Raw genomic sequence first — 15,393 nt, 5'->3', positions numbered from 1 at the left:
AATATAAGTCAGCAAAGCTGAAAAGCTGCATCCCTGATAGTGGCTGCAAAGAGGCTTCTGTTACATTGATAGAAACTATCATTACCATTAAGCAAGGCCGAGCCTGGGACTCTAGCCTGCTGTTCAAAGGGTGTGAGGTTAGATGTAACAGTTTGTGAGTGTAAGACCAGAAGCCGAAATCTTCAGAGACTGCCTACTCTCTCGCCTTCCTGTGTGCTTTTTACAAGATTGAATGAAAACTTGTGAAATCAGAATGTGCCGGCGAGGAGTTGCTTTCACTGAGTTTCAGCAGGTTTAACAATACTAGCAAGGCTATGGAGGTTATTTGGGGAGAAAAAATGGGGATAGAATTGATCTGCTTAACATTCTAATGGAATAAAGCAAACTCAGTAATGTTCAGATGTGTGGAGTTGGACTCCCAGAATTTTCCAGGCAGCATGAGACTGGGCTACGTCAATAGGATGTGTGTGTGTGAGTGGACTAGTGACATTTTAAGATGGCTGCATCATTGTTAATATCTACTCTCTTGTGTCAGGTTATGTATATTTTTAATATAGATTGATTTTATATTTTTAATAATGTGTCAGGTCTGCCATTTTTGGCTTGGCGCCTCACTGGCATCCTGCCAGTCAAAAGCTAGTGGGGAGGGGGCACAGGGAGAGCAAATGGGCAATAAACATGTATGGGGTTGTGATGAGAAATAGGGAAGGGGATGACAGCTTGACAAAGACCAGGGAAGTGTGGGCCAGTTTGTGTCAGAGCTCAAGGCCATGCACCCTGAGATTGGAATGTGGGTTACCCCAAACACCCTAGCATTTCTAAAACACCTACGCAGCTCTTCATATGAAGAGAAATCTTTGTAAGTTTTTTTCTGCGGGAAATTTAATTCTAGCTTGAGTTTAGTGCAACCAGCAGCCTTTAGGAAAAGAACCTTTCACTTCACCCAAATGGTGCTGAAAGTCTTTTTCTCCTAAGGGACCAGGCTGGGTCAGGTCTGATATTATGCTTGTTTTAAAATGTTTATTGATTTATTTAAGTTTTGCATGCTGCCCAGTGTTACTTGGGTGAGATGGGCAGCTATATGAATTTGCTAAATAAATAATTACAACTATTGGCTACATTGGCTGGGGATGATGGAAGTGGTAGTTCAACATGTACAAAAGTAGGGCTTTGATCAAGAGGCTTTGTTAAGGGAGATGAATATGGTACCTTGAAGGTAAAATCCTCCATTTCCTGTACTGGCAGGGAAGATATTGTTTCCCCCCACATCTATTTGTATATGATTTGCTTGGAAGAAATCTGGGCCATGACTTAAGGGGCTTCCTGTGACTAAGGGGCTGCAGAGTTTGCAAATAGGCTGTGTGACCTCTGTATCCTGGCATAGAAATTGCCAGTCCCTCTGTGATTCCCCAGCAACATCTTCTTATGAACTGAGACCACCTGACCAAGGATGTGTGTATGTGACATGCTTTGTATTTTTTGTAGTGGCACAATGGTGAAAATGCAGTATTGCAGGCTAACTCATTGCTCGGTGCCAGGAGTTCGATTCTGACCAGCAATTCAGCCTTCCATCCTTCCGAGGTCGGTAAAATGAGGACCCAGCTTGTTGGGGTCTATATGCAGACTGTAAATTGCTTAGAGAGGGCTGTAAAGCACTGTGAAGTGGAATACAAGTCTAAGTGCTATTGCTAAATGCTATTGCTTTGTGTGTCCCTCAGTATGGTTCTCAGCTGGTAATGGCTGTGACTCTCATGGCTGAAAAGATGGCCTGCCTACTGTATCTGATTAAGGATGTCTTAATTACAGTCATCTGTTTCAAGTACCACCTTAAACTGTGGCCTATTTAGTGTCTGGGGTTGCCCAACATCTTGAACGATAAACTATAGTTTATCAAACAAAATGACTAAGTTCACATATCACTAAGCCATTACTAAGTAGCCCACGATCAATGCAGGTCTGTTCCTGGCTGGTTAGAGCCATAAATGGAAGTATCCCATCAGATAAAATTGCCCCAAACCCTGGACTGTAGATTGATTTGGGAAATCAAAAAGCACTTTGGAAAGAATCACTTCTGTACTATCACCAAGAAACTGCATTGTTCTGTCCACAAGGTCACCTGGAGTGGGACCCGACTGAACAGAATTTTCCTCTTTCTTTTGGTGCTGCAACCTGGATTGCTGCTCTGGGCGTCTGATACAGTGCTGATCAACCCATTGATTCACATGCAAAATAAAGCCTCAGCTATGTGATGCAAATAAAACGTAACTATATGAAGTGATAAGGGCTGGGAGAAGGAATGAGAAAGCACTATAACAAATGTAAGCTGATAAAGTATCCTCTTTCAATTCTCTCAAGTGAGTCAGAATACAAGGACCTTTATTTATTTTTAAAGATCTAAGTTAAACATACACACATTTCCAGTCTAAATTATCATAATAATTACAAAAAATACTATGTAGGCATGTCAATGACATTTAAATTAAAGTCTTAGTCTGAAACACCTGTGATTTCAATCCAGTGTGCTGATTTTGAAGGAACTCGACACAAGGGACTTGCCTAGAGGAGCATGAACATCCTCATGAGGACAAATAACAGTAATTTTCTATACAATCCTTGCACAGTGACAGTAAACAGCTGGTGGAATACCAAAGTAGTGCTCTAAAAATCTGATAATTGGGGCATCTTGTCTATCAGATATTTCCTTAACGTTTTAGCCAGTTTTTGTAGATGGGGAAGGAAAAGCCATTGAGTGAATTGCAGTTGAATTACGACTCCAGACACCCTGAATTTGTAAGAATTCTTGCTCCAGTCCCTGAATTTTGCTCCCTTCCAGGTGCTGGAAAAAATCCTGCCCTTTCCTGGCCCATGCCCAGATGGTATATTTAAATCACTTGTTTTTATAATACATCATGAAAGTAGATTTTTCATTTTTTTAAAAAGATAGTCAGTCTCACCCAAGAACTTAGGCAAAGACGGAACCAAAGAAAACAGTTCATTCCTCTCCTTACTCTTTGAGGTGACATAAAGAGAAACACCATCCAATCTTGACAGAGAATGTTGGGGCTGAATGTTGTTGGGGCAGTTACAGCTGGCTGGAAAGCTGCTACCCTATGCCCCCTCCAATGCCTCTTAAGTTTAACAACTTCATAGGTTTGTCTGTATGAGCACAAACAAGATCGTGGTCAAAAATAATGTTCAGTGCATAATCATGAAGGCAATTATGGTGTCTGCCTTTTATACATTCTTCCCCATCTGTTTTGTAAACCACTTTTCCTCCTATAGAAGCAGCTTCACCAGCCAGAGCTGTTGTGATCCATGGCTTTCCCACTACTGCAGCAGCTTCTCCTGGGAAGAGCAAACATGGTACGGGATGGCTGGGCTGGTACCTTTTCTGCTTCAGTTCTTCTGGTTTGTCGACGGGTTCCATGCTTGTCAAAGCTATGAACATGCAACGTAAGTAGGCAGAAAAGGTGGCGGGTGTGGTGCTCTATCACAGAGGTTGGTGTAAAGACTGGTGGGGCCAGCAGTGGAGTCCACCAGGCTGTAGTCAGCAGAGATCCCTGAGTCGGAGACCATCTGGTAGCTGCTTTTGAGTTGAAGCTCTGCCTGGTGGCCTTGTGGAGAGAGGCTTTCAGAACTGGGATCAAACACAGTGTACTCAAAGCTAGACGAAGCTTGGCTGGGCTCTGTAATTCTTGCTTCTTCAGCCTGCACCAGGTCTGAATACTCGCTACTGTGGCTACCCAGCAAAAATGGGGAGCCATTTCCTCCTAAGCAGCATGGCATCACATTTTTATCCAGTGCTAGGTAATCATCCAGGGACAGTTCTGGAGCATAAGGGAGCTCTACTACAGAGCAGTGCTTGGGGGGAAGGGGAGGAGGAAGGGGAGGGCTGTCCACTTTGTGGCCATCACATTCGGATAATAGTTCCACCAAAAATGGCTGCTCCTCCAGATAGTGGGTATTCTGGCTCCACCATGGGTAAGTGCTATGATGGCCCAACCACAACTGCAAAAAAGGGAAATATCTGTGTCAAGGAACAGGATGTGGATCATTCCCTTCTCTCCCTCTTTTGAATTAATTTTTTCACCAGTGCCTTCATATTTTCTTTTCTGCATCCTATTTTATGAATCTCTTTGGTTTTTTACTTTATTGCATAAGCATTCATGTTTCCAAACATTTTATATCAAACTAACTTTGTATAGCTGGTTAATAGCAATTACGAGAATATGTTGAATCCTGAACATTCAACAGAGCTCCTAAGTCCCACCTTTAGGGTGCCAATATTTATTTTTCATTAGGATTTTTTAGCCCCATAAGGATGCTTGTCAAAACAGGTGGCCAGGATGAAATATGCAATGCCTTACCTCTATGCCTATCATTAAGAGACCTCATTTTAAACAGCTTTCGCTGTCTTTTATGTACTCTTGTCTGTTCTAATAGGTCATTAACCGCTTATTGAATAAGTTGAGTATTGCTGAAAAGTTTCAAATGCTTTAGATTTGCAATTCTTTTTAGAGAGTGTGACACTATTAGGAAACATACCAATTGGTCCAGATTATTCTTATTCTGTATATTAATGAAATCTTTGCACATGCTTTAGTGGACCTTATTTCTCAGACATGATCCTTGTTTTCTAGTGAATCTGGATTCCAATTTGGTTAATGGGACATTATAAGAAATATGTTTTAAAACTATTGTTAGTTCTTGTCACTTTTCAGATTCCCATAGAAAGGGAATATTTTTTATGAGTGGACAGTTTCACTCCAATGCGCTGACATACAAATGCATGCATATGAACATACACTTTAATGTAGTTTTTCCATCAGAGTCAACAAAATGGACAAGATATTGCTCTGTACACACAAAGATTTTTCATAACATCCTAATGCCATATGGGTCAATTCTAGTGCTTAAATTTCTTACCCCATTTAAATTATTTTAAATGCTTATTCCTAATTGTCCTTTTTGATAGCCTCTGATTGAAAGTGTTTGGCCACCAATTTAGAATTAAGAATGTAACTTGAGTGTTCTTAAGAACACCACTACAGTAAACTTTGCTATAGTGAGACTAAGAGGAAGTAGATTAGGAAGGGCAGGCAGAACAATACCTGGAAGTTGCCTTTGTAGATGGTGAAGAGGTCTTTGAATTCATGCTCCGGGGAGGGTATGACAGGCCAGATCTTCTTTTTCAAAAATCTGGTGAAAAATAGTACAACAGAAGAATGCTATTTAAAAAAATATGAAAGTTCTTCTCCCCACCCTTCATGCTTAGTTACGATGTACAACCCTTCATTTCAGTGACCATTCAAAGTTACAATGATACTGGAAAAAATGACTGTTTTTCACATTTGAAGACATTGTAGCATCCCCATGGTCATGTGATCAAAATTTGGGCATTTGGAAACTGGCATTTATTTATGACAGTTGCAGTGTTCTGGGGTTGTGTGATCACAATTTACAACCTTCCCAGTAGCTTCCAACAAGCAAAGTCAGCGGGGAAACTGGACTCACTTAATGACTATGTGATTCATTTAACAGCTGTAGTGGTTCACTTAACAAGTATGGCAAAGATGGTCATAAAATAGGGCAAAACTAACTTAACTGCCTTGCTTAGCAACGAAGTTTTGGGGTCAATTGTGGTCATACGTCAAGGGCTACCTGCACTACAGCTAAGTCTAGAAATGCTCTTATATTGGCTCAATCCATAACTCTGGAATAATGAAGGAGAATATCCATTTGATTGATTTCAATGGGAGAGGAACACTGGTTTCTCAATGTGACAGAGCTGTACCTGCGGTTAGACATCAGGGTGATGAAAGCCAAAAGCAAGATAATCACAATCAAAATGGCAGAGAGTATCAGAATGAGTGGGTCCAGATCTGCAAGGAAGAAAATCAGGTTAGGTTAGGTAAAGTTACTCTAAAAAGGTTATATTTCTTAATTAAATATCTTCATAGGAAGGAACTGACCACATTATAAAACTACAGTATTGATTAGATAGTAGCTAGTGAAGAAATTGCATAAACTAAAGTAGCAGCAAATTTTGAAAGGTGATCCACCAATATATACTGATACTTTTTCTGGGTTGTAATCAACTATATAGTTTTTCAAAAGTGAACCATGATGCTGAAAATTAACTAGAAACTATTTTAATTGGATCACCATATTAGAATCTTTGGGACCAAGTTGTGGTGATGGTGGTTGTCACAGCATTTTAAATAGTCAAATTCATGCTCAAAACGTATTTTTTGTGACATCAAATAATACCACCATCATTCATAATGTCTTCCTGAAGGTTGTAATTGAACTGGTAGTGTGAATGAACAAATCTTTTGGATCAAATAATGAAGCAAGTATGTTTTTAAAGAGCATTTCTCAAAGAGTGTATGGTGTGTGTGTGTATTTATGTAGTGCATTCAGAAAGTATTCAGACCCCCTTCACTGTGAATTTTGTTATGCCGCAGCCTGATTCTACAGTTGTTGAAATTCATTTTTCTCAAATTAACAGGCATATTATTTGGCATTAGTTCATGTTGAATGCCAAATTCTAGGAAAATATTAATAGTTGGTAAAAGTGCAACCCTCGCCTCTGGATTAAATATTATTTTTCTGGAAATCTTTCATAGAATGTAATTTTGACAGAGTTAAAGACAATAATTCATGCCAATAAACAACAGAGTTTAAAACAGCAAGAAAGAGGCAATGCATGAATAGTTGCCCAGAGGCACACTTTGTTTACTGTAAATAAATAAATGGATCGACTGGAAGAATTTAGGAGCTCTGGGGCTGAGAAAGATTCTGGAGCAAAGTTGTTCCATCTCTTTTCAGGCTGAAAAATGTTTTGATTTGTTTAATACTTGGAACCTTGATCAAGAGTCAGAGCTCCAATGATAGAAAAATAGCAATGAAACAAAATATGTGTTTGCTTAATTAATTTATGAAAATATATATGTTACAGCAATTTAAATTTCCAAAAATGAATGTTCCACCTACTGTATCAGAAACCACCTGCACACATAAATGTAAAAATAAATGGTTTATTGTACATGCATTATGCATTTTTTCAATGTACAAAAAAAATAAAAACTTGAATTCCACAATTACTTGGGAGGCTAATGTTCTAACCAGACCAATCAATATTCAATGACTGAGTTATGATTACCTTTCCCTAAAAATTATTATGGCTGTCTCTGACTGCTCAAATGGCCTTTTTAAGGGACTGGGGTTTTGTTTATATATATATATATTTGGGGGGGGCGGGTTGCCTGTATTTTTACATGGAACTCTATCACTTTCTTGCAGAACCTTACGATTCCAGGAATCAATCTTTCAGTTTGAAAACTCTGACTTTGGAGAGATTCTTTCATGAAAGAAATGGATGTTTCCAAGTATAGCAGCAGAGGCAGATTTAGCTCATTTTGAAATGTGGAAAAAAATAAGCATTGCCATGTCAGCAATGGAAGGCCTAAATATAGAACTCGAAATACAAATGGCAATTCTGAAAATGGACTCTATGGAAGACATTGAAAATGAATGAAAAATGAATGCAAATAGAGAACAATTGAGTCATAGAAAATAATTTGGATACCTATATCCACGAGATAGTTAAAGGATAATGTATAGAAATCATCAATTTATTTTTCATCAACTATTTTCATCATCAACTATTTTTTATATTGGTGGAATAAAATCAGATAATTTATTATATTTTTAATGCTGAAAATGTTTTCAGGACATTGATCTTTCCTTTTTCAAGCATTAATGTCTTTAACTTGGAAGAAATTTTGATTGAAGCTATTAGGGTTAGGGTTAGGGTTACAAGAATAGTGACTAAAAGTTTCAAAGTTATTCTATTTGAATACAAGCACAAAGCACAATCTTTTTATCTTCTAGAAATTTTCAGGAATAATCCTAAAATAATTTCTAAAACAATTGGTGTAGTAAACAAAAAGTTGGTTACTTAAAAAAATAGCAAATAAAAGATGACAGAACTGTCTTAATAATAGCAGAACATATCATAGCGGTTTTATCTGGAGCTGCAGATTTTCATTTCAATAACTGTCATCAGGCCTTAAAATTAACAAAGATAAAACAAAAACAATCAGAATTCTGGATGTATCTTGTATTACTTGTGACATAGTACAGTTGTTAAAACTAGTCTCCGTTGCAATTACTGGTTTTGACTTTGCTCATATTAACAGAAAAATCGTATTTTTAAATGCAATTAGTTTATGCAGTTTATCAAGTGCTTTCAGTCTGAATGCCTGTTCTTTTATAAGACTGCCAATGAGGGATTGCTAATTAATGATTTTCTGGTGAGAGTCAGGAATTGCTATTTCCTCTTTGTAGACAGAGAAATATAACACCAGTCCTTGATGTTTCTATACTGAGTCAGGAAAATAAAAGCTTTCCTAGCTGTATTCCAGAAAAATACATCCTTCTTTTTAAGTTTAATGCCAGTGTCCTATGTACAGCTTAGACACCAGTCTTACAAAGGAGTTTGACAGAAAGCCTTGTTGGCAATGAAAAGGTTAGGAAAGTAGCCAAGAATCTTGCATGAAATTGTGTTGCATCCAAAAATCTTCTTAAATATATGTTTTATTTAGTATTACATTATTTTTCTGGACACACTTAAGAATTTTTTATGTATGCCATCAAATTTCCCTGATAGAACATGTTTCTCTCCGAGGTCTTAAATACTCAGTATTTCTTTTTATTGAGGCGTTATCTTTTGTTAATTAAACTCATTTTTAGGCAAAAAATCCAGACGGAACTGTACAATTCTTAGCCGAAGGTCCTTCTGAATGAGTTCCCTGGGGAGCAAATATATATGACTGCAACCTGGATACTCAAACTTTGCAGTGCCATAACCTCCTAACAAATAAATGTGATCCATCCCCAATGAGGATTTAATTGGGGCTATGTTGGGCAAAAAAGAATATGCTACTGACTGAAAAATACACATATTTTTCTTCAATTAAGCTTGCTGTTTATCAGCACTATTGGTCAATTGATTACCTTAGTTCTTCTCTTACAATCCACCCATTTCAAAATAGTAGAAAATTAAAATACCAGATAAAAATACAGTCGTTCACTATCGTGTACATTTCTACAAAAACTCCAAAGACTATGAATATTACATGTCACGCCATAACTGGTAGGAAGCCATACACCAATTAAACCGGTGGGGTGACTGTGGGTTGGTTTGGCCAATGACTAGATCTTCAAATGCAGCATGTCTCGCATGTAGATGACTTTGTGCCACAGCTCAGGTTGATAGTTCAGTCTTCCAGATATCCTTTTGTTTTCATTGGAGATTTTCTATGCTTTAATTCACTGCATGTAGTCCCTAACTTAAAACCATGTATTTAGTGACCATTTGGAGTTACAATGGCACTAAAATGTGTCTTATGACAGGTCCTCATACTTATGACCATCATAGCATCCCTATAGGCATATGATCATACTTTGGGAGTTTGGTAACTGGCATGTATTTTCAATAATTGCAGTGTCCTGGAGTCATCACCATTTGTGACCTTCCTGTACAGTTTCCAACAAGCCAGGTCAATGAGGGAAGCCAGTTTCACTTAACAAATATGTGATTATTTAACAACTGCAGTGATTCACTTAGCAACCATAGCAAAAAGGTTGTAAAAAGAGGCATGACTTACTTAACTATCTTGCTTAGAAACAGAAATTCTGGTCCCAGTTGTGGTTGTAAGTCAAGGGTTACCTGTAATACTCTCATCCATGTTAATCTATACCAGTGGGACTTACTCTGATGCATGATTTTCTAATCTTGATGAGATTAGGAAGTCTCTTTGGTCTTCATTTCTATTTTATCTTGTGCTATATGTTGTTTTACCGTAGTTTATTCCATACCTCTTTTACTCTGGTTTTTGTTAAGTTCTTTATGGATTCTCTGTCTTTCTTGGATTTGGTAATAGTTTCTGTGTTTCTTTTCTTTTTATTGTGCTGATCATTGACTTTAACTAAAGTAAAATTGGTTTGGTGGTATGTTTAGCCTAATTCTACACACACACACACACACACACACACACACCCCGAGGCTTAGAATCAAAATCACATGAATTATTAGTACTGCTTTATGAATCCTTAGTAAGACCACACCTGGAATACTGCATCCAGTTTTGGTCACCACATTACAAAAAAAGGCGTTGAGACTTTGGAAAAAAATGCAAAGATGAGCAACTAAGATTATTAGGGGCCTGGAGACTAAAACATACGAAGAACGGTTGCAGAAATTGGCTATGGCCAGTCTAGAGAAAAGAAGGACTAGGGGGGACAGGATTGCAGTATCCCAGTATTTGAGGGGCTGCCACAAGTAAGAAGGGGTCAGCTTATTTTCCACAGTACCAAAAGGCAAGACAAGAAAAAATGGATGGAAACTAATCAAGGATAGTAGCAACTTGGAATTAAGGAGACACTCCCTAACAGTAAGGACAATTAACTAGTGGAACAGCTTGCCTCCAGAAGTCATCATTGCATGTTTTAAGAAAAGAGACAGCCACCCATCTGAAATGGTATAGGCACTCCTCCTTGAATAGGGGGTTGGACTAGAAGACCTCCAAGGTCCCTTCCAACTCTGATTGATTGAAGATAAAACAACCTCCACATAGCTTATCATATTCCTGTCTCCCCAGAGCTTTCAGCCAACATGCAGCTCTCTCTATTTGGTTTATACCAAAAGCGGAGAAAACTGTTTCTTGGTTCCTTTCTCCTGAAACAGGAGGTTGGTATTTTGCCAAGAGCAAGCACCACATAATTTGTAGTTTTGCATATTTTTCCATTCTAGGGAATGAACAAATGAAGGAAGAGGATCTGGTAGGTAGTCTCACCAATGAAATGTATAAGAAAAATGCATATTCAAGCCACTGACATAGCAATGGAGGGAAAAGCTGGTCTTATCAGAGTACAGGGAAAGGAAAGCTTCTCAGTCTTTACCACAGTGAGACCACTGTGCAGCACAGGTCTAGGTATTATGTCCTTCAAGAGAAGAAACGTAGGGCTTAGCTACCATGGCAAGTATGTTTAGTTAAGAAGTTTGCACTTGATCTGAAAGGCCAGCTTCACTATCTGGAAATGCGCATGATTCTAATGTTGCCTCCAGTGGCTGAAAAAGTAGCCGTGATGGCTTTTAATCAGTTTTGAATGACATGTTAAATATATCTATATTTTGATGGCAAGGACTATTGGCAATACTTATCTATGTTCCAGTTATTTTTATTTCACCTGTGGCAATACTGAAAGCTTTCTTTGCCCAACCCTCATGCAGCCAATATCCCTGTTTTCCCACTATTAACAAAATGTGGAAATGGCAATCCTGCCCTCTTCCTGAAACCAAAACGCAACCAGGACCAACTACTATTTCAGTTACTTTGTGAGTGAAATAGTACAGTAGCAGAATATAATTGATTGCAATAGAATTACAGAGAATCACAGAGAATTTAATAGTTTTTATATTCTTCCACCCCCAGATCACTTGCTTTGTTGGAGTGGTGGTGGTGGTGGGATTTGTATTTCTTCCTCCTGAGTTGGAGGACCTTTTTATGTTTATAGGGACCTCCATAAGAAAATGATTTTCCACCATAATAATGTGGAACCAATTATTGAGCAGAGTATGTAGCTATTAGAACCTCAAGATGCTTCATGGTGGGCTGATGCTGTCTAGAATGTGTTTTATCACTCTGTGAGTCTTTCTGAGCTCTCCAGAGAAAGGTGGTCCTGGGTGGTCAACATTTAACACCACAGATAAATGGGACACTTGCCATTTGGTACTGCCACTGATACTTCCTGTGACCATTCACTCCAATAGCCATCATAGCTGACTCCATTAGGCTTGGCCCGAACAGCCAAAGTGTAGTGAGTGCCCCCTTTGAGATTCAAGAGGTAATATGTCTGCCCACTGGTACTTTCCACCTGAGGAGAGGAGGATAAAAACTGAGTTAAGGAGGAAAGAAAGCACGGTGTGTGTGTGTGTGTGTGTGTATTAGAGTCAAAAAACAAAAGGTCAGAGACTTACCCGTTGGGGTCTGTAGCCTTCAGGGGAGATGGACACTTCATAGCGGATACTGTTTTCCATGTATGCAATGGGGGGTGATTGCCAGCTCACATTCAGCTGTCCAGAGGATTCCATAAAGTGCACTGTCAGGTTAGAGGGTGGGTCCAGGAAAACTTGGGACAAAAGAAGAAGGTGAGAGGAGGCAAACAACGTTCATTTCTCCAGTTCAACAGATACATCAGGCAGTGGCCCTGCAGCTCCTATTTCCCTTCTAGGACAGACCACAATTTCTAGATCGATTTCCTCAATTAATGTCACTCTCATGTTCCACCCTAACCCAGATATGCTGTTTAGGACAATGGGAAGCTCAGGACACCTTCATGGGTCACCTTGTCATGCTGAATATAGATGTCTTCTGACCAAAATGTAACCCAAACCTAAACCTAAGTTGTAGCTTAGTGTGATGCAGGAAATTAATTTACTGTATTGAGCCTGGAGTTTTTCCCACCAGAGTATGCTGGTTCATTTAATTACTACCTGATATATGAATATTCAATCACTGAATCTTTTCTTGATAAGGAGACAAACAGATGGGAAAGTTTGATTTGCCCGGTTATACAATACGGTAATAAGGACTCTCTTACAAGCAAAATTTAAGGACTAATTCCTTGAAAGATAAAAATGCTTAAAAGTGCTTCCAAAAAGTCGTATTATCATCTTTCAGTTGTAACCGACCATGCTTTCCTATTATTCCTTTTTCTTATAACAAAATTAATCCAAGGGGAGAAAGAACGAATAGCTCCAGCCCACTGAGCTCCTGGAAAAAACGTGGGCGATCCAGCTAATAGATAAATAATGCTGGAAGCTCCTATTTGCAAACAATGGGAAGCTCAGCTTGGCGACATTCACTTGTGGGAAAAATGTTTGGTTTTTTTTCACTCATATTCTGCAGCATGTGTCTATTGTATGAGAAGAAACCTGCGTAGGATGAAGCAGTTCTAGTCTTGCCTCCAAATTTTGAGTGCACTAAACATGGATTCTTTCTATTTCTGGGTTAGAAAGGGATCAGACTCAAACACACATGAACATACACAGAGACATACAGACAGACACCCAGCCATCTGCAGAGGGCTTACCAAGTCTTTCCACATATATTGTTCTGGTGTAGAGGGTGTTGTTGGAGGACAGCCCTTCAAAGACTTTGATCTCCAGGGGGCTGAAAGCTGAGATGTCCTGCCTTTGAAAGAAGCAAGTGTAGAGTGTTGTATTCCTGGATGTGTTCTCCACAGTCAAATTACAGGACTGCAAGAAGTTGTCTTCCCTGGGTGAAATCAAGGGGCAAAATAGGATTAATCTTGGGAGGAAATTATTATGAAGCCCTCCCCCCAATTGTTCCCTGCAGAAGCCACAAAGTCAAAGCAAGAGGATAGATTTCCAGTCTTGAGATTGGAAGGTTGACTGCTACTACGTAATGTTTGCTATCTGGCTTTTTAAAAGCTCCCTGTCAATACTAGTTAAAGTAGGGGTCTTCAAACTTGACAGCTTTAAGACTTGTGGACTTCAACTCCCAGAATTCCTCCTCCAATCATGTTAGCTCGGGAATTCTGGGAGTTGAAGTCCACAAGTCTTAAACTTGCCAAATTTGAAGACCCTTGAGTTAAAGCATGGAACTGGCATCTGCAAGTATTTTAATGAGGACCTAGGTGATCGTTTCAAATTCACATGTGAACTCTTCCTCATTTTACAACTCCTGATTGGGGCTTTTCTCCTGAATGTCTAGCAAAAGATTTACCAAATTGAGACTTAGCTGGCAGAAAGGATGAATCAAATTGAAACTTAGCTGGCTGAAAGGATGAATCAAATTGAAACTTAGCTGGCTGAAAGGATGATACTAGTCTGCTCCCTATATTAAGATGAAAATAGGTCTGATGTGGCAGGAAGTACAGATCACAGGAAGGGATCAGAGTCAGATGGGGCAAGAAGAGGCTTTGTCAGGGCTACGTGGATTTAAGACAACGAAGTAGCATTTGACATTCTTAAGAAAAACATTTGGAATGAGACCATGCCTGAGACAGGCTGACTCTACTACAATGTATACTACAAGAGCACTTACTCAAATTTGTAGCCAAAACTATACATGCTCTGGTTTTTTGGTTCCTTCAGAAAGTCTGATACTTCCCAGAAACAGGCCAGATCTTCTAGCTGTTGGGTGAAGCACTTGGGGTTCAAGAGCTCTTCTGTTAACAAGCGTGCAACTGGATGCAAAGCAGAGAGACACAAGTTTAATGTTACCCATTAATATGGCACAGCAGGGATCACAACACAACCATCACTATTTGATCATTGGGCAGCAAAATTGTATCTTCTGAAGGTCACACAAAAGAATGTTGTAGGGGGGTTGCCAATTATGCCAGACTGATATGTTCCCCCAATTAATATGTTCCTCCAATTTTGTTGTTGTTGTTCTGCCTCAGGCCTCAGGCAAAACAACAAAAACAAATAGCCTAAAACTGGTAGCATTAATTGATTTAAGTCAGAAAAAATAAGTTGGTTATTTGGAATGGAATGACTAGAAATGTAAGAAACTATGTAAGTTACAAAGATTTGTAAAAAATGAAGAAAATACTTCATTATAGCTTGGTTAGGTCACATCCACATTCATCATGAAAAGTTATTTTAAAATGTCTCTAGGGACTGAAGTGTGAACTGCTTATAAAAAAAAACGAGAGAAATTCAGTCTGCAAGACTGCCCCACAAACACATTCAGAAAGACATAAAAGGGAGGGGGCTAGTTCCTGCTGTTTCTAATCCAGAGATGGTATTCAGCAGGTTCTGACCAGTTCTGGAGAATCGGTAGTGGAAATTTTGAGTAGTTCGGAGAACCGGCAAATACCACCTCTGACTGGAGATTTTACAGTATCTTTCCCCTGCAATGCCCACCAAGCCCACAGAACCAGTAGTAAATTTTTTGGAATCCCACCACTGTTCTAATCCAACCCTTATTTACTATGAACTGCAATTCTCGTAATATTTGATTCCAGGGAAATATACTCCCTATATGCTTGTGAGAAAGCAGCTACTGCTACCAGATACAGGCTGTAAAACCCCAAACAACTACAATATTAGGGGGTAACAGAGAGAGAAAGAAATCTCTAATAGGTTTTTATCTCTCTCCCAGGCCATCTAGTGGCCATCTGATCTTTGCAGCTCATCCTTGAGAGCCCTGCAGTGTTGTACTGCATAGATTCCTCATTGACTATTCCTGGGTTGGCCTTTTGTGGGTTGGAGTGAAGCTGAAAACTAGTTTATAGTAGCTCTGTGCAAATCCTGTCTATTGTCTTCCTTTCCAAATGTAGGTTGAACTGTGA

At 39.0% G+C, this 15,393-nt stretch overlaps 1 protein-coding gene across 1 annotated transcript in view; it reads right to left on the bottom strand.

Moving 5' to 3' along the window:
• Positions 1 to 2,355: 2,355 nt before the first annotated feature.
• Positions 2,356 to 15,393, bottom strand: part of EPOR (erythropoietin receptor) — a 13,340-nt gene continuing 302 nt past the window's right edge. The window contains exons 2-8 of the mRNA XM_087923196.1: positions 14,139 to 14,280; positions 13,162 to 13,346; positions 12,047 to 12,198; positions 11,793 to 11,943; positions 5,795 to 5,882; positions 5,112 to 5,199; positions 2,356 to 4,008 (exon numbers count right to left, since the gene is read on the bottom strand). Coding sequence (XP_087779322.1) covers positions 3,439 to 4,008; positions 5,112 to 5,199; positions 5,795 to 5,882; positions 11,793 to 11,943; positions 12,047 to 12,198; positions 13,162 to 13,346; positions 14,139 to 14,280 — 1,376 coding nt within the window. The 3' untranslated portion in view covers positions 2,356 to 3,438. The remainder of the gene's footprint in view (positions 4,009 to 5,111; positions 5,200 to 5,794; positions 5,883 to 11,792; positions 11,944 to 12,046; positions 12,199 to 13,161; positions 13,347 to 14,138; positions 14,281 to 15,393) is intronic.

This window comes from Pseudonaja textilis, chromosome 2 (assembly GCF_049901715.1).
Source record: "Pseudonaja textilis isolate UNSWEBS1 chromosome 2, rPseTex1.2, whole genome shotgun sequence".
NCBI classification, from domain to species: Eukaryota; Metazoa; Chordata; class Lepidosauria; order Squamata; family Elapidae; genus Pseudonaja; species Pseudonaja textilis.
The sequence above is the reverse complement of the archived record's forward strand: the minus strand, read 5'-3'. Positions and strand labels throughout refer to the sequence as shown.